Source organism: Schistocerca nitens, chromosome 8 (genome assembly GCF_023898315.1).
Source record: "Schistocerca nitens isolate TAMUIC-IGC-003100 chromosome 8, iqSchNite1.1, whole genome shotgun sequence".
NCBI classification, from domain to species: Eukaryota; Metazoa; Arthropoda; class Insecta; order Orthoptera; family Acrididae; genus Schistocerca; species Schistocerca nitens.
In genome coordinates this window covers 146,459,434-146,477,247 of record NC_064621.1, presented here as the reverse complement: position 1 = coordinate 146,477,247, position 17,814 = coordinate 146,459,434, and the positions used below count along the sequence as shown (strand labels likewise).

The 17,814-nt window shown below is 41.9% G+C and overlaps 1 protein-coding gene across 1 annotated transcript in view; it reads right to left on the bottom strand.

The window, feature by feature from the left end:
• LOC126199455 (protein O-mannosyl-transferase TMTC2-like) overlaps positions 1-17,814 on the bottom strand; it is a 1,057,651-nt gene that overhangs the window by 644,964 nt on the left and 394,873 nt on the right. The window contains exons 4-5 of the mRNA XM_049936376.1: positions 9,766-9,793; positions 991-1,137 (exon numbers count right to left, since the gene is read on the bottom strand). Of these exons, the coding sequence (XP_049792333.1) occupies positions 991-1,137; positions 9,766-9,793 (175 nt within the window). The remainder of the gene's footprint in view (positions 1-990; positions 1,138-9,765; positions 9,794-17,814) is intronic.

The following is a 17,814-nucleotide window of genomic DNA, read 5'->3' as shown; positions in this document are numbered from 1 at the left end:
CCGGACTGCAGCGCCAGAACCGCTAGACCACCGCGGCCGGCAATGTAGTCGAATTAAGTCGGGTGATGCTGAGGGAATTAGATTAGGAAATGAGACACTTAAAGTAGAAAAGGAGTTTTGCTATTTGGGGAGCAAAATAACTGATGATGGTCGAAGTAGAGAGGATATAAAATGTAGACTGGCAATGGCAAAGAAAGCGTTTCTGAAGAAGAGAAATTTGTTGACATCGAGTATAGATTTAAGTGTCAGGAAGTCGTTTCTGAAAGTATTTGTATGGAGTGTAGCCATGTATGGAAGTGAAACATGGACGATAAATAGTTTGGAGAAGAAGAGAATAGAAGCTTTCGAAATGTGGTGCTACAGAAGAATGCTGAAGGTTAGATCGGTAGATCATATAACTAATGAGGAAATATTGAATAGAATTGGGGAGAAGAAAAATTTGTGGCACAACTTGACTAGAAGAAAGGATCGGTAGGTAGGGCATATTCTGAGCCATCAAGGGATCATGAATTTAGTATTGGAGGGCAGGGTGGAGGGCAAAAGTCGTAGAGGGAGACGATAAGATGTATATACTAAGCAGATTCAGAAGGATGTAGGCTGCAGGAGGTACTGGGAGATGAAGAAGTTTGCACAGGATAGAGTAGCATGGAGAGCTGCATCAAACCAGTCTCAGGAGAGAAGACCACAACAACAACAACAATGATGCAGCAAGGCTCAATATTTCTGCAGGGGACTTGTTGGGCCCATGCGACGTCGAAGTGCTGCCCACCGGGCAAAAGGATGTTCGACACGATGTGAGGGAGTATCCCATGAATTTCACCGCCTCAGTGTAGAGGACCGAACTGTACATGAAGGCGACACTTCGCCCGTAGGTGACACGTAGGAATGATTGCGACAATACGACGCCAAGACTCAGGTGATAACGAGAGAACATTTCGCCAATCTCAAAGACACTCTGGTTTAAGTACAGTGTAGTGGTGCAGCACTGACCTGGTGGAGCTGCGCGCCTGCGGCGGCAGTGCGCCTCGTGCAGCAGCAGCGCCAGCAGCAGCAGCAGGGCGGCGCCTACGTCGGCGCGTCCCACCAGACCCGCCACGGCCTCCGTGTGCACCGGGTGGGCCGCGAACAGCAGGCCCGCCGCCCACGGCGCCGTCCCGTCGCCGGGACCCTGCCGGCACACCGTCCACACACACACGTCACGCGCTGCGAGCAGAGCGGCGAGCAGTTGAGGTCGGGTTGTTTTGAGGGGAGGAGACCAAACTGCGACGTCATCTGTGGTGTCACCGCTAGACACCACACTTGCTAGGTGGTAACTTAAATCGGCCGCGGTCCTGTAGTACATGTCGGACCCGCGTGTCGCCACTGTGTATTCGCAAACCTAGCGCCACCACATGGCAGGTCACAAGACACGGACATGACCTCGCCCCAGTTGTACGGACTACATAGCTTGCGACCAGACGTACGAAGCTTTCCTCTCATTTGCCGAGAGACAGATTGAATAGCCTTCAGCTTAGTCCAGAGCTACTACCTAGCAAGGCGCCATTTGTATCAGTGCTTATAGCGTACTAATATTCAAGAGAGATGTATTCCAACAAGAGAATAAAGATAAGTATATTATTCCAGCTACGTACTTTTCTTCTTATTCATTAATAAGTCTCATGTTCCAGTACTTCACGCCCGTCTGCGTTAGTTTAGCGTGCACCTAGCTACCTCATTGTGTCTCGGCTGTATGAAGCGACACAACATCATCGATATCGCATTAGGGAAGGATGGGGAAGGAAGTCGGCCGTGCCCTTTCAGAGGAACCATCTCGGCATTTGCCTGAAGCGATTTAGGGAAACCACGGGAAACGTAAATCAGATTGGCCGGACGCGTGATTGAACCGTCAACCTCCCGAATGCGTGTCCAGTGTGCTAACCACTGCGCCACCTCGCTCGGTGCGGCGAGAAGTCGTACACAATAGGCAGCCAGCACGCACATCGAGCTCGCTCGCAGTGGTATTGTTAAACTCTCCCTTGGGCATCGCAGTATTAGAAAATACCCTCACATATCTTTGATTTTATCCATACTGGATGAGAGGTCGTGGTTGTGAATGTCAATGTTAAAAAATATATCGGCTCGACCACTTGCTTATAGTGTAAAACACTAAGAGTGACGCGTTTGGAAAGTCAAGCTTCCATCATCATGATGATGATTAACAATGGATTTTTTCAACAGTGTAATTACAAATGTTCCTTTTTTCGAAAAACTACACTACCGGCCATTAAAATTACTACACCAAGAAGAAATGCAGATGATAAATGGGTATTCATTGGACAAATATATTATACTAGAACTGACATGTGATTACATTTTCACGCTATTTGGGTGCATAGATCCTGTGAAATCAGTACCCAGAACAACCACCGTAATAACGGCCTTGATACGCCTGGCCATTGAGTCAAACAGAGCTTGGATGGCGTGTGCAGGTCAGCTGCCCATGCAGCTTCAACACGATACGACAGTTCATCAAGAGTAGTGACTGGCGTATTGTGACGAGCCAGTTGCTCAGCCACTATTGACCAGACGTTTTCAATTGGTGATAAATCTCGAGAATGTACTGCCCAGGGCAGCAGTCGAACATTTTCTGTATCCAGAAAGGCTCGCACAGGACCTGCAACATGCGGTCGTGCATTATCCTGCTGAAATGTAAGGTTTCGCAGGGATCGAATGAAGGGTACAGCCACGGTTCGTAACACATCTGAAATGTAACGTCCACTGTACAAAGTGCCGTCAATGCGATCAAAAGGTGACCGAGACTTGTAACCAATGGCACCCCATGCCATCACGCCGGGTGATAACGCCAGTATGGGGATGAATAATACACGATTCCAATGTCCGTTCACCGCGATGTCGCCAAACACGAATGCGAGCATCATGATGCTGTAAACAGAACCTGGATTCATCCAACATAATGACGTTTTGCCATTCGTGCACCCAGGTTCGTCGTTGGGTACACCATCGCAGGCGCTCCTGTCTGTGATGCAGCGTCAAGGGTAACCGCACCCATGGTCTCCGAGCTGATAGTCCATGCTGCTGCAAACGTCGTCGAACTGTTGGTGCAGATGATTGTTGTCTTGCAAACTACCCCATCTGTTGACTCAGAGATCGAGACGTGGCTGCACGGTCCGTTACATTCATGCGGATAAGATGCCTATCATCTCGACTGCTAGTGTTACGAGACCGTTAGGATACAGCACGACGTTCTGTATTACCCTCCTGAAGCCACCGATTCCATATTCTGCTAACAGTCATTGGATCTCGACCAACGCGAGCAGCAAATTCGCGATACGATAAACCGCAATCACGATAGGCTACAATCCGTCCTTTATCAAAGCCGGAAACGTGATGGTACGCATTTCTCCTTCTTACACGAGGCATCACAACTACGTTTCACCAGGCAACGCCGGTCAACTGCTGTTTGTGTATGAGATATTGGTTGGAAACTTTCCTCATGTCAGCAAGTTGTAGGTGTCGCCACCGGCGCCAACCTTGTGGTGAATGCTCTGAAAAGCTAATCATTTGCATATCACGGCATCTTCTTCCTGTCGGTTAAATTTCGCGTGTGTAGCACGTCATCTTCGTGGTGTAGTAATGTAATGGCCAGTAGTTTATAAAACGAATATTGATGAATTATTGTACACACTTTCATACAGAATTATTACAGATATTTGCGGAACCGAATTTTGATATCTTCATTTGTTAAAATTGTACGGGTCTCCAAATTTCCCTAAAAAAAATTCAAATTTAAGGAATATATTCTACCATAAATGCCTTACTATTTTACTAAATGAAAGTTCCTTCCGCAGAATGTTTCACTATAGTACTGACTAGTCAAATGCCAAATTTAATTTCTGTACCCTTTGTGGTTTCCGAGAAAAAGGTACACGAAGTTACAAAAATGTAAGTTACGGGAAAACTGAATCAGAGATTCGACAGTGTTTGTATTAGGACTTACCTTCTTTGTGTGAAGTAGTGCAAGCAATATGCATGCTCCTCCTCATCTGCAAGCAGTCTCTTCTTTGCTTGTCTTCATTGGTTAATCTGTTGTTCAATTTTACTGGCATTAATTTCAGCCGCAGCAACTCTCTTGTCGGCGATATCCTTCAGTACTGAATATGTGAAAGCTTCTGGTTGAAATCCTAACCCCTGTAGAGTTGTTATTCTTACAAGATTACCACTGTTAAAAACTAAACAAGCATCATATGCTGCAATTTTAACAACAGTTATTGAAACAAATGTTGTTTTAGGGTAACGTTTCCAAATGTGTGAGTTGTAACTTTCATTAGGATTTTGAGTTTTTCCATGCACACACTTTCGTAGGAGGTCTGGCTCTGCTAAACACCTAAATGTTGGTTTTATAGCATTTAACACAGCCACAGGTAAACTGTGCTTGTGTTAATATTTGATGCCATCACGCTCAGCCTACTTCAATTTGCACCATGATATGTTACACAAATTATGTACGAGTTTGTTATCTGTAGATAGTTTGTGAAAATAAATAGACCTGCATGTTCTTCAAATTTTCACTGTTGTCCCTTATAGCCTTGCCATAGTACACTTGTAAAGAATGGATTTCTTTGTCTATGAGTCTGCTAGGATCACCTAAAGGTTTTACATCCTCAAGTTTTCTGCCTTTCAATTCACGTTTCAATTTTAAAAGTCTGCCTCCCATTCGTTTTTGTACATGTACAACACATTTCAACTTTTCTATAGCACAACTAGGACCATAAGGTTTACTTTCCAAAACAGTTTTGAAGGAGCTAGAGTCACCATCACCAAGGTATTTTGTGTATCTAACATCATACTTTTCCCCACTTCGATGGAACATAAGTTTCATAGCTGCAGGTTCCATTCCACCACTGGAACCAGAATAATTTGTACAGCACACTTTCTTGTGTTCAACCTGTCACTTAGTTTCTTCCACTTCACCAGCTATCTTTCTGAGTCCACAGCTATAACAATATTTGCTCATTACCTGAATATCAAGAATTTTTCCACTATCAACACTAATTACAGAAGGTACTCCATACAGTGATGTATGTCCATGCTTCATCCATGTTCCATCACATGACACACACATAAAACTGTGTCTGGCGTTTTACCTGCTTCTGTCTTTAGTTCACTATTCATCTTCACAGCTTCCTTAGCAGAGGATTTCAAGTTTTCTTCCACTTTCTCTTCAAGAGCACTTAGAAGTGCTTTATTTCCAGTGGTGTACCTAGCACTTGGTTGTGGCATGTTCATGATCCCACAAAACACTCTATTACCTTCTCTGCCTATGCCCAAACATCTCATGCCATATATTAAACGCATATTTGCTTCATATATGCGGTTACTCGATGCTGAAGTTCTGAAAGCAATGTCTGAATGGCAGCTTTCACAAGTGAGATGCAAGTTACACCCTATTCCAGTTCTGTTTTCTTCGTCATATAATCTCAAACTTTTTGCACCACAGTCAGCACATACACAAGCAGATGATATAATATCAGACAGAATTTTCAAATCAATAAGCGTAAAACCACTAGTAGCTTGAGTGTCTGAGCCACACTCATCACGTGATAGACCGCTGTCAATTTTCCTTTTCGAAGCACTCGCTTTTTTGGCTGAAGGCAAGTATTCATTTGTAAGTATGGGGCTGGTTTTGCCTTTACATAGAGAAGCACGACATTTACTAACCTTTTTAAACACCTTACTAGAACGAGGCATACTGAAAAATATAACAACAGCTCTATTCACCACTTTCGTAAAAGTTTATACGAAACAACACTCGTGAGCAAACGCTATAAACCAAAGAATATAACATCGTCGGCAGATGTGTTATTCCACAGCCTTCTTGATGTAGTATACAAACGGTCCCTGCATTGTGACCGCATAAAAATGAAAAAAAAACAGCATAAATAGATAATACAAGAGAATGAAGAAGAAGATGGCGGCGTGGCGCTGTGCAACCTATTACAAATTATTATTTTTTTCACATTTAGAAGCGGAATTGGAACGTAATAGTTGGTAATTGAAATTTTAATATTATGTAGTAAATGAAGAGCAAAGAAAAAAAATTCAAAATTTTGGTCATTTTCGTGTACGTCCCCCCTTGAGCATCTGTCTAGAAGCAGAATTTTGTTCGCTGAAGTCATATCCAATTTATGTAGTTATTTCATGACTCTTTAGTGGAACAAATTATATTCTACAAGACGTGACATGCTAATAATGCTTCTCATCCCCCTCTTTGGCGCTCAACACTACACTGACGTGCCAGAACATTATGAACAGCCGCATAATAGCTTTTTGGGCTATCTCTGGAACGCAATATATCACCGATTCTTCGGTCAAGGGTCCTACAGTTTTGTTCGTAGGTTGTGGAGGTATGTGACACCAGATTTGTACGCGTCATGTAATTTTCGTAAACAATGGGCTCCTGATATGTGGGCGCGGCGTTGGCACCTGATAGAGACCCAGATGGGTTCCATAGGATTTACATTAGACGATTTTGATGACCAAGATATCAACGTGAGGTTACAATCATGTTCCACCAAACAACATAGCACTGTTCTGGTTTTGAGGCATTATCCTGCTCAAAGATGACATCACAGTCGGGGAAGGCTTAAGCAGGTGGTCCGCAGCTGTCTTCGTGCATTCGATCTCTGCCATTGGTCCCATGCGATAGCAGCAGAATGTCTCCCAAACATAATAGTGCTCCCTCCAGCCTGTATCCATGGTGCGGTGCACTTACCAAACCTCCGCTCGCATGGTAGCAAAAACGTGATTCATCCGACGAAGCGACACATTTCCATTTATCCACGGTCTAATCAGGACGATCCCGTGACCACCGCAATCGGAATTGACGATGTCGTTGGGTCAGCGTGTGAACACATATGTGTGGTCTGCTGCGGAGCTTCATGGTCAACAATGTTCGATGAACGGTGTGCTCCGAAACACTTATGCGTGCACCACCAATGGGCTCTTTCGGCACAGATACCAAAGATCGCCACCTATCCTAGTTTACCGATCAGGCACGTTTCCGTGTCCCACGTTCTGTAAAGAGTCGTGGGTGTCCAGTCAATCGCCCAGGGGCAGTTTCACTGCCGTTCTATCACTTTCCATAGATGCTCATGACAGTAGCACGTGAACATTCGACCGGTTACGCCGTTTACCAGATACTCGTTCACAGGCTCTGGGTAATAATAATACCACCTCTGTCAAAATCGCTTACGTCAGCAGATCTCCCCATGTAAGACGTGTATATTTCTATTGTCTATTGTCAAACCGCAATTTATGAAAGATGTTTATATTTTATTAATAGGATTAAGTAGGAATAATTAATATTTGTCATTTTGGAAATAATTGTGTTAGCAGCGAATGTCTGCACCAAAGTATTGTTGGCGGGAGAGACCTTACATTGATATAATTTTGAAAAGGGCGGGAGAGGCCGCGTATGGATACATTTTAAGAAAAGAGCTGGAAAGACCGCGCATTGATACATTTTGTAATGGTAGCAGGGATTGTCTGCACCAGAAAGCATTGTTGGCGGGAGAGACCGCACTTTAGCATTCGTAGGAAGTCAGTAGTAAGCGAGATGTGAAGCGAGTCGGCAGCAGGTCTGAAGCGAGAGGTTGAGAGGAGCGGTCTGCCTGCCAGACACCAGCTATGATTTACAAGAGATTATAAACGGATATACAGAGACATCAGCTAACTATTATCATAAGAGGAACTAATATTATTGAATTATTTTTTTGAGAAACTCAAGACTACTGAAGGTATGTTTGCGCAATGCTAGTCGTAAGAATAAGGTAAAAAGTAAGTCCCATTTCGACGTTTGTAAAATCATTTCATTACCAACAGTAAATATTTGAAGAATCGTTTTGAGAATATAATTAATTTTTGCTTGCAATATTGGATTACTGATTATAATACATCCCAAAAACCACCAACGTAAGAATTTGCAAAATTTTATTGTTGTCAAGAAAAAGTTTAACTATGAATTACGTAACTTCAGTCAAATTAATTAAAGAATAACGTCAGCTTTGGTAATAAATACAGCCACTTATTATGACAGCCCACCAGCAGCTAATAGAATATAGTAAACCAGAATAAATATACTCATGTCGCAGTTCGATGTAGCTGTCAGATGGCGATCCAGTAACAGTAAAAAAGGTAAGGAACAGCATTGGGTTATTGCAGGTAACGACTGAGGGCCACGACGACGACACATTCTATGTTTAGTAGAAATAATCAGAAAATCACTTTTAATAAGTAGCATTTAAATTTGTATGCGAAGATTGAGAAATAGAATTAATTTCAAAGGGAAGATTTCATTTGTTATTATTAAGCAAGAGATAGATATCCTAAGGGAAGGTTTCACAGGTTATTGTAGAAGGGCAGGTCGCGTAACAAAAGAGAGATAGAGGAGACGGGAAGGTTTCAGCCATTTGCGGCCCACGTGATGTCTAGAATGATTCCCCGTCATCTTTGAGCCACTTATTTACTCTCCTTACTGTGTAAAGTTCCCGTAACACCACCAGCCGACATCCAACGCCACGTTGGGCAGTAGTTATAATGTTTTGCCTTATCAGTGTATAACTATTGCCTGCAGCCACTATCTCAGACTAAAAGTAGCTCTTTCTATCGAATACAGCTCCCTATCTCTTTGTCTTACCACCTCAAAATAATGAAGCAAATTTTTTCGAAACTAAAGCGCAAGAAAATAGTAAAGACGATAATATTACACCTATTAGTTCCATAATTATCCCAAACTCAAACTTAGTGTACAATTCCCACGGTAAATAAGGAACAGTATTCAAATATTCTATGAAATCAAAGGTAAGCTTTTCTAAAACTCTTACCATAATTTATTTTACGTTCCAGGTTCCGCATTAACTTCGTTTTAACGCGAGATCTGGTGATACTGCCGAACATTCACCCGTAACGAAGCTGTTTAGCTTTATATGGAACCGAGATAAATAAAATGATCAAGGAAGGACGCCATTGTTCAGAAACTATAAGAAAATACAATGTGAAAATGAAGTCGGACATTCTTGAATCCTTGAAAAAGTGGCAGGGAAAAACTTTAGGAGAACAGCACTGCTTTTGCAGCTCGTTGTTTGGCTTTAAATGAGACAGACTCTTAATAAAATGAACAATTAATAACTTGGAGCTAACCCAACTGCAGGTACCCCATCTTACTATCTTTCTGTCCAGGAACATGTACACTCCGTCAGTTAACGTCGGAAGAACGTCCTCCTCCACCGTCCTAACAGTATGATAGCCGCACGGGATTAGTCGAGCGGTCTAGGGCGCTGCAGTCATGGAGTGTGCGGCTGGTCCCGGCTGAGGTTCGAGTCCTCCCTCGGACGTGGGTGTCTGTGTTTGTTCAAAAAAATGGTTCAAATGGCTCTGGGACTTAACATCTGAGGTCATCAGTCCCCTAGAACTTAGAACTACTTAAACCTAATTAACCTAAGGACATCACACACATCCATGCCCGAGGCGGGATTCGAACCTGCGACCGTAGCGGTCGCGCAGTTCCGGACTGAAGCGCCTAGAACCGCTCCGCCACTCCGGCCGGCGTGTGTGTTTATGACCTTAGCTGTTAAGTCCCATAAGATTTCACACACATATGAACATTTTTTGAACACTGTCATAAACAGCACTCGAATGTCAAAGAGTCTTACGAGCTCTGCGAACTGAGTGGGAACAACAAGATTCGATGCGTCAGATGTCTGTCGCTGAGTCTATGCCCCCTTGTGCTTCGTCCCTGGGAGTGTGCAATGCTGGGTGACGAGGTTACGCGGAAGTCTGAAGAATGAGCTGATGGGATCTCTTTCACACCTAAAGGAAGCCTCCAGCACTGCAAAACACCGTCCGCCACGTTACGTGTCATCGTAACACAGGTCACTTCCCGTTAATGCACAGCAGCGCGGCACAAGTCGATGGGGCGCCAAGCGGTATCCACAGCGTCAAGACGGCACGAGGATTTGGAATTTCCATCTGAAGTTGCTGCCGCTAGCGGTAACCAATGATACGCAGAACAGAGGTATGGGTGGGGAACCAACAGAGTGCGTATAGCAACTGCACCATCGGACCGAAATAACCACGCCATTACAGCTTGGAACAGCAAGCTGGAATGTGCACTCGTTGTAATTTTAAGTATGTCCCTTGTTCTCCGTAGATTTTTTGTTGACTACTGCTACAAGTACGGCAATATATTTGATAAATCATACGTTGAAACTATGCGAAAGAAAGCCGAAGTTAGGTGAAGACGTACCCATTTCTTAAAATTCTTTTCTCTTATACGTATCCTTTTACAAATTTTATTATTAATATTTTGTTGGTTTACCTCAATTCGATTGTTGTTGGTGATCAGTAGCCAACATGATTATAGAAAATGGATCACTTCAGAGGAACTATTTGCCATGACTCTCTAATACAACGAACTGCAATATTAAAAACTTCCATAATTAGGGTGTAGAAAAATATCTGCTATCAGTCACAATGAAAGGTTGTTTATTTGTCACACGGCCGGTTTCCGGCTTGCACCCATCCTCAGGTGTTTAGACATTCATGTACATGTTTATGCTGTTGGAGATCAATAAAGATGAAGCACTATTATTACAGTTGCGATGTGATGACAGTTTTGCCACTTAGTTACACACTTATTTTCAAGTCCATATTTCAATTTTACCAAGTATAGCTTCATATTTCACTATTACGATGTGCACTCGTGAAAAACACTATGTTTACATACAAACATGTTTGTGTAACTAAGTGGCAAAACTGTCATCACAGCGCAACTGTAATAATGGTGCTTCATCTTTATTGATCTCCAACAGCATAAACATGTACATGAATCTCTAAACACCTGAGGATAGGCGCAAGCCCGAAACCGGTCGTGTGACAAATAAAAAACCTTTTATTGTGACTAGTAGCGGATATTTTTCTACACCCTACAAAGGAACAGTCACGGAGTTCGACAGCATCCACTATGGATAAAATTCACTTCCATAATTATATGAAAACGAAGTCTTTCACCACGGTCTGTAGCATAAAACATTCTCGAACACCTTGCCGGGTCAGTTCGGCGTAAGATGTCGAGCTTTCGACGAATATGGTTCAAATGGCTCTCAGCACTATGGGACTCAACTGCTGTGGTCATCAGTCCCCTAGAACTTAGAACTACTTAAACCTAACTAACCTAAGGACATCACACACATCCATGCCCGAGGCAGGATTCGAACCTGCGACCGCAGCAGTCGCACGGTTCCGGACTGCGCGCCTAGAACCGCGAGACCACCGCGGCCGGCTTTCGACGAATACTTCTTCCACTGTCTTCGTCAGGAGCAGCTGACTGTCTAAACTGCTCCTATGGTGCCCTTATACAGGGTGATTGGAAAGTAACTGCACACTCTTTGTGGGCATAATGAATGCATCAAAATAAGCGTAAATGTTAAATAAAGTTTTGACTGAAATTGCTTTATTTCAAATTTACGCAGGGGTGTAGGGATCACTAGTGAAAAACGAACAATACAAAATTAATTGTTCTCAGAGGGCAACGACACGAAGGGACCCGAAGTTCGACACAACTAGTACTGCACATTTATCCCAGAATATATCAAGATAATGTCAATCTAGATGAAGACAGTGACGTCCTCGACGTCTTATCGCTCTCGGAACATTGCAGACACCGTTCACCTCATTCTGCATAAATGCACAGTCAGTTTCAGTTTACTGTTGTAGTTCAGATACATTTTCAACTGCAGCACCAAACACGAGTTGCCTGAGACGGCCCCAAAAGTACAAGTCCAGGGTGTTAAGATCTGAAGATCTTGCGGGCCAAGCAACCCTCCTGTACGACCTCTCCACTAAGATACTCCCTTGTTTCCCGACTGAAATGTGCAGGGCCACCGTCATGAATAAACCATAAAGTTCGTTCGTGTAGCGAGTGGCACATCATGAAGCAGACTATCCGATTTATGTTCCAAAAACTGTCGATACGCTCTGCCAGTCAGGTGCTGTCGTATAACGTGCTTTCAGAGTTTCTTATTATCCACTATACCAGACCAATGCTAAATTGATATGCTCGTAGTGTAGTTGCGCTAGGACTCTCATAAGCCCACACGTCGCGGCATGGGTAAACAGATTCTCATCTGTAAACAGTACCCAACGACCGAATAGCGGATGAACAGCACGGAGCTCGAGTAACCACTGAGAGAAATTCTGATGTCTAGGGTAGTCTACAGGTGTCAGCTCCGTACCTTCTGCAGGTGAAATTGCTGTCTCCGAAGCAGGCGTCATACAGTTAATTGAGGGATCCGTGCAGTAGCACTTACACGGCGTTTACATATGGTCGGATCTTTTTCTACCATTTGTGGGATTATCTCAACATCAACTCAATCCGTGGCGCACCACGAATCCTCTGTTCCCTTAAACGACAGTCCACAGCTGTGAAAGTCTGACGGTTTGCTACTCTTCTGCTTGGAAACATTGACATGTACCGTCTTCTTAATGCTCATGTATTGCTTTCTCCTGCTTATTCACCGTCTGACTACGCCATCGTACCGTACACAACAACTGCAGCCTATAAGCTACCTACAAAGTCAATGTACGTAGTACGTCTTGTGCCACTATACGATAACGGCTCCATAGAGTAGAATGGACCACACTGAAATCACTATACAATGGTATTTCGTGCCAGAATCAACCGATCAGTGTAAAAGGATGTACTAAGCAAGATCAATCGGTATGTAGGCGAAGACGACGTGCCGAAATCCTGTACTGGCCCATGATGCCACAGACAGCTTCTGACTGGTCGGTAATTACATAATGCTGCCGCAGATGGTGTGAATGTCAACAGAGACAGTTGTGGTGCCACTGCTCCAAATGTACATAAACGTTGCGACGAATATCTCTGTCTCTTCACTCCATCGAGAACTCGCTTCCACTCACTACTAAGATTATATCCGCTGCCACAGTTGAAGTTTTTCTCGCACATTCTTATTTCTACAGGCTCTTTAATTACAGTATGACAGTATGTAGAAGCCTGGGACAAAACTTTTGTTCATCACCATTTCTTTTTGTTTGTTTATGAGGCTTTCTTGTAAGACAATCTCGGACTTCTTGCCACATCAGTTCAGGGTAAAACCTCGAGCTTTCGACATTTACCTCCATCGTCTTCGTCAGGAACAAATGACTGTATTAAGTCCTACTGTGGTGCCCTTGCATAGCCCATAGACGGCTTCTGATTGGCCAGTAATTACGTAATGCTGTTTCAGAGGGTGTCAACATCTGCACTGGTGGCTTTACTGCTCCCGCTCTGCCTATTTTGCTGGATGCAGCACCGCAGAAAGGAAGAAATACAATCGGTGGTTCATGGTGGGAATGTTCAATATTTTCATGTTTCCTTTTAATGAAGAACGCTGACTACATATCGGCTCGCCATTCTTTCGAAACCTATACTTAACATATTAATTTCGGAAACCAAGTGGTCCTCCTCAGAAACAGTTTTTGCTCTGTGTTCCAATGTCATAAAATATAGTTTACTACGATGATCATACGTTATATTTTATGCAGTAGAGATTTGTTTTTAATAACAAATGTTTGACAAGTCTTGACCAGTTTTATTTTATATGAAGATCATGTTTTTTTCTCAAGTCCTCAGTTAATTATATAATCAATTAATTAGTAAAAAATGCTCAGCTGCATATTTCAAATGACATTAGTATTGGCATTATCAGAGAGAGAAACACCAAGTGAAGACCCACCATAGTACTACAAGTTTATATGTATGCTACCACTCTAGATGATCAGGTTATAAGGCATTCGGATTTTATGGACCTTACATGAGCTTGACTCATAAAGACAGTGTGATACAATATGAGATAGTCAGAAAATAATAGTTATATTATATCAACAAAAGGAAACTGCAGTAATCTCATGTACCAAAAACTAACAAAACAGTATCTACCAATATATGGACAGGGGCATGAATGAATAAGCTAAAATGAAACGCATTTTGGAGGCGAACCAAGCATGTGGTTAATGGCATCGGAAAACCCCACTTAACAAGAGAACGGCGATCTTCAGCGCAAAAAGGGATAGGGCCAGAATAATACATTATTCCTTTTAACGTAAATACGCCCAGGACCGAGGGTAAGTGGCTGGATGGCTTTAACGGGGCTAGGCTGTGACTGGGCAAGAAAAACACAATTCACCTCTAACGAGATGGCTATTTGCTGAAGCCATACTGGGTGATGCAGATGCGACATGGTGAGGAGATCCTCATTATATAAAAGCATTTTGAGAACTAAAATTTCTAGATATCTCTCTCGTCTTGAGGCGTACCACACAAGTATGTGGAAAATAGCGAGGGCATTGAGAGCTTTGCTTTCTGCAAAGTGTGGACAGTACACCTCATATATCATGGCAACAGATAGCAAAGAGGTAGTTAATTATTCCTGCAGGAATTTCTGCGAGCAAAGAAATTGTGCACGTCACTCCAACCCTTAGCGAGTGTGCAATTTCCGTTACTTGGACTAGGTAAAAATTAAAGTTCTACGTAACCAAGGAAAGTTGAGACTGAGTGAATTCAGTGAACGCCAGAGGAGGGAATTAGCGTTTCAGATCCAGCACGTAGAAAACACTGTTGCAGATACCACTTGGTAAAGTACCATTGTGCACTAGGCCACAGTAAATGTTGAGTCGAGATTTTTCTCACTCCAACTGGCGTGTGCTTTGATCATTGAATATCAGAAGCAAGTATACTCACCTAACCTGACATTGAGTACATGAGAGTTTTTCATTGATTTAACGGGAGACGGAAGGCAAGCAGGATTCAAAAATTCGATTAAACGACAATTTTTTCGTGACATATGATGGTTTTCCTGATGCTCTGTGCAATCTGGCATTTAAATGCCACACCTTCCTTTTTGCGCCACGTGGAGCTAATGCGCAGCAGTCTTTTACTCCTTGTATATTATATCTTCTATTGTTTTATTGCTTCAATATTTCCTACCCTGTATCTAATATCGATACTCGTCTTTCCGATCGTGTTTGTTACTGTTTTCGAGCTTTAATGGTTGTACTTTGTGAAGTTTGTTGTGAGTCAAGTACGTGTGGATTTGTATTTGCTGTGGTTCCGTGTGTTTTCATAAAAATGCCACGAATAAGGAAATTCTTGCCTAAATTAAAATTCAGAGGAAATAAATAGGTAAAGGTAAGTGAGGTTGGTGGGTCAAAGGGCCAAAGAATGTTAGACATAGAGAAAATCAGCACATCAAGAAAGAAAGTGCAGTGTCTTCAAGGCATTTCCACCCAGTCAGGTTGTGGAGATGAACATTCGTTTGGAAATATTATAGTGAACCTTTTCATGCTCTGTGACTTCATTTCCAAAAATACTGTGTGCAGGATATGTGGTGGTGATGTATCTTTGGGTGAGAATAGGCGTCTTCATAAAGGGATTGTGTCAGACCTGACATTGAGTTATACAAAATGTGGTGCAGTTGCTACAACAATGACATTAAAAATGGCAAATAATAATTTATATGAGAATAACATAAGGCTAGTTTATGATCTCAGATCTGTTGGTAAAGGGATGCAGGCAGGCAAACTCTTATGTGCATTACCTGACATTCCAAATCCTCCTGCAAAATGTATGACTTGCAATAATGTCATTGGTACTGCTGTTGCTGAAGTTTGTACCATCTCTATGAAGGAAGCAGCTGAAGAAGCACTCAAGGGAAGTGATGAAAGTGAAAGTGGTGATATTTGTGCATGTTTTGTTGGGAGCCGGTAGAAACGTGGACACACTTCAGCTACATCATTTGATACCAGCAAGGCAATTGATGTAAAGATTCTAAGCAAGTACTGTAAAACTTGGCGCAGTGGAACTGAGAAAGAACATGAACATAACTGTCAAATGAATTATACTGGTACAAGTGGTGGGATGGATGTAGCAGGAGTTCTCAGGATTTTTAATCGTTCAGTGGCAAACAGAGGTGTCAGATACCCACAGTATTTAGGGGCTTAGGGTATGTGCAGAACAACCCTATGGTCCTAATGTCATGATTTCTAAATTGGAGTGCATTGGCATATGCAGAAGAGAATGGGGTCAAGGTTGAGAAGATTATTGAAAGAAAAGTCATAAATAGTATTGGAAAATGGTAAGACGATTAGTCGTAAAGGTCGTCTGTCAATTGTTGAAATGGATAGATTACGGAATTATTATAGCCTGGCAATAAGAAGAACTGTAGGGAGTTTATAAAACATGAAAAACGCTGTATGGGCTATCTTTTTCCATAAGCTTTCTACAAATGAAACTCCAGTTCACGGTCTTTGCCTGAATGATCCTGACACTTCGTGCAAGTGCTGGAGAAGTGTCAGATATGACCACAAACATTCTTTACCTGCATCAGTAATGAATGAAATTAAACCCATATTTAGTAACCTTTGAAGAGATACCTTGTTGAGGAAATGTCTTCATGGGAAACCCAAAATTTAAATGAATGTGTGAATTCTGTCATTTGGAACCGGTTACCAAAAACTGTATTTGTTCAGCTTACAACTCTCAAATTTGGTGTTTATGATGCTATTTTATGCTTCAATGATGGTGTAATTAGAAAACTGAATGTTTTGGAATTATTGGGCATAAAAATCTAGTGGAAATACTGCAAACTCCTTGGTGCAAATAGATAGAGAGAATCTACAAAGCAGATATTGCTAATTTATAATGCACAAAAGAAGCCAGACAGAAAAGAAGAGGGACCAGGAGAAGAAAAGAAGATCAGTATGATTCAGATGATGCTCAGTATGGTGCAGGAAAACATTTGTGGTAGTTAATTCTCATCAATAACTATACTAGAATTGCAATATTAAACTTTAAATGGATTTTCCTCAAAACTACATTTTTTTACTTACAGGTACCATTATTTGATAAACCAATGGGGTTAGACACATGAAATTTGGCCAATTTGTACTACAAGTAAATTGAGAATCACCAAACTATCAGAAACTGTTTTGTAATAATTAATATACAAAAAAGTTAAATTTTACTAGTGAAAGCAAAAAATTTCTTTCTTCAAAACCATAAGAGGTATTATGTTCGTTTTACTTGTAAATTGAGACAAATATGTTACATATATGCAGTAAAACGTTCATTGTTTTATCACTTATAGTTCTTTTGAAAAGTGTACCTATTCAAAGCGCAAAATAGCATTGGCAGACAAGGTATAAAAATTGCCTGCTGTCTCCCCTTAAAAAGTAAATTTATTCTCCACAAACTCAGTGCATTGGCCAGCGACGACATTGTAGATACAAATGAGCTAATAAAGATTTTAAACATCCTTTCCTGTGATAAAAACTTTTCATGTGTGGAGACAATGATTTTAATAATCGTCAGTTCAATATGTCCAAGATTTAAATATTTTGTTATTGAGTACTGAAAGCTAATGAACGTGATTGTTGTGTATCACTTGCCCCTGAAAGCACAGTTGATAAATTATATTTAGAATAAAAAAGGGAATAGCTATAATAGACCCCAAACTTTCACTTTTATTAATTCATGCATTCTAGTTGAGTGACAGCAGCATTTCTAATGATTTTTAGTATGATCTGCACATGATATAGCTGACTTACAGGACCAGGTTCATATTTACACAGAATGTCTGTTTAACACCCTGTGCTTGAGAAGACAGTTCAGATGTTTTGTGCATTTGCAACGTAAGTGGTAAGCTAAGTCTGCACATATTAGTCCACTCGCTGTGCAGATACAAAGTGCGGACAATC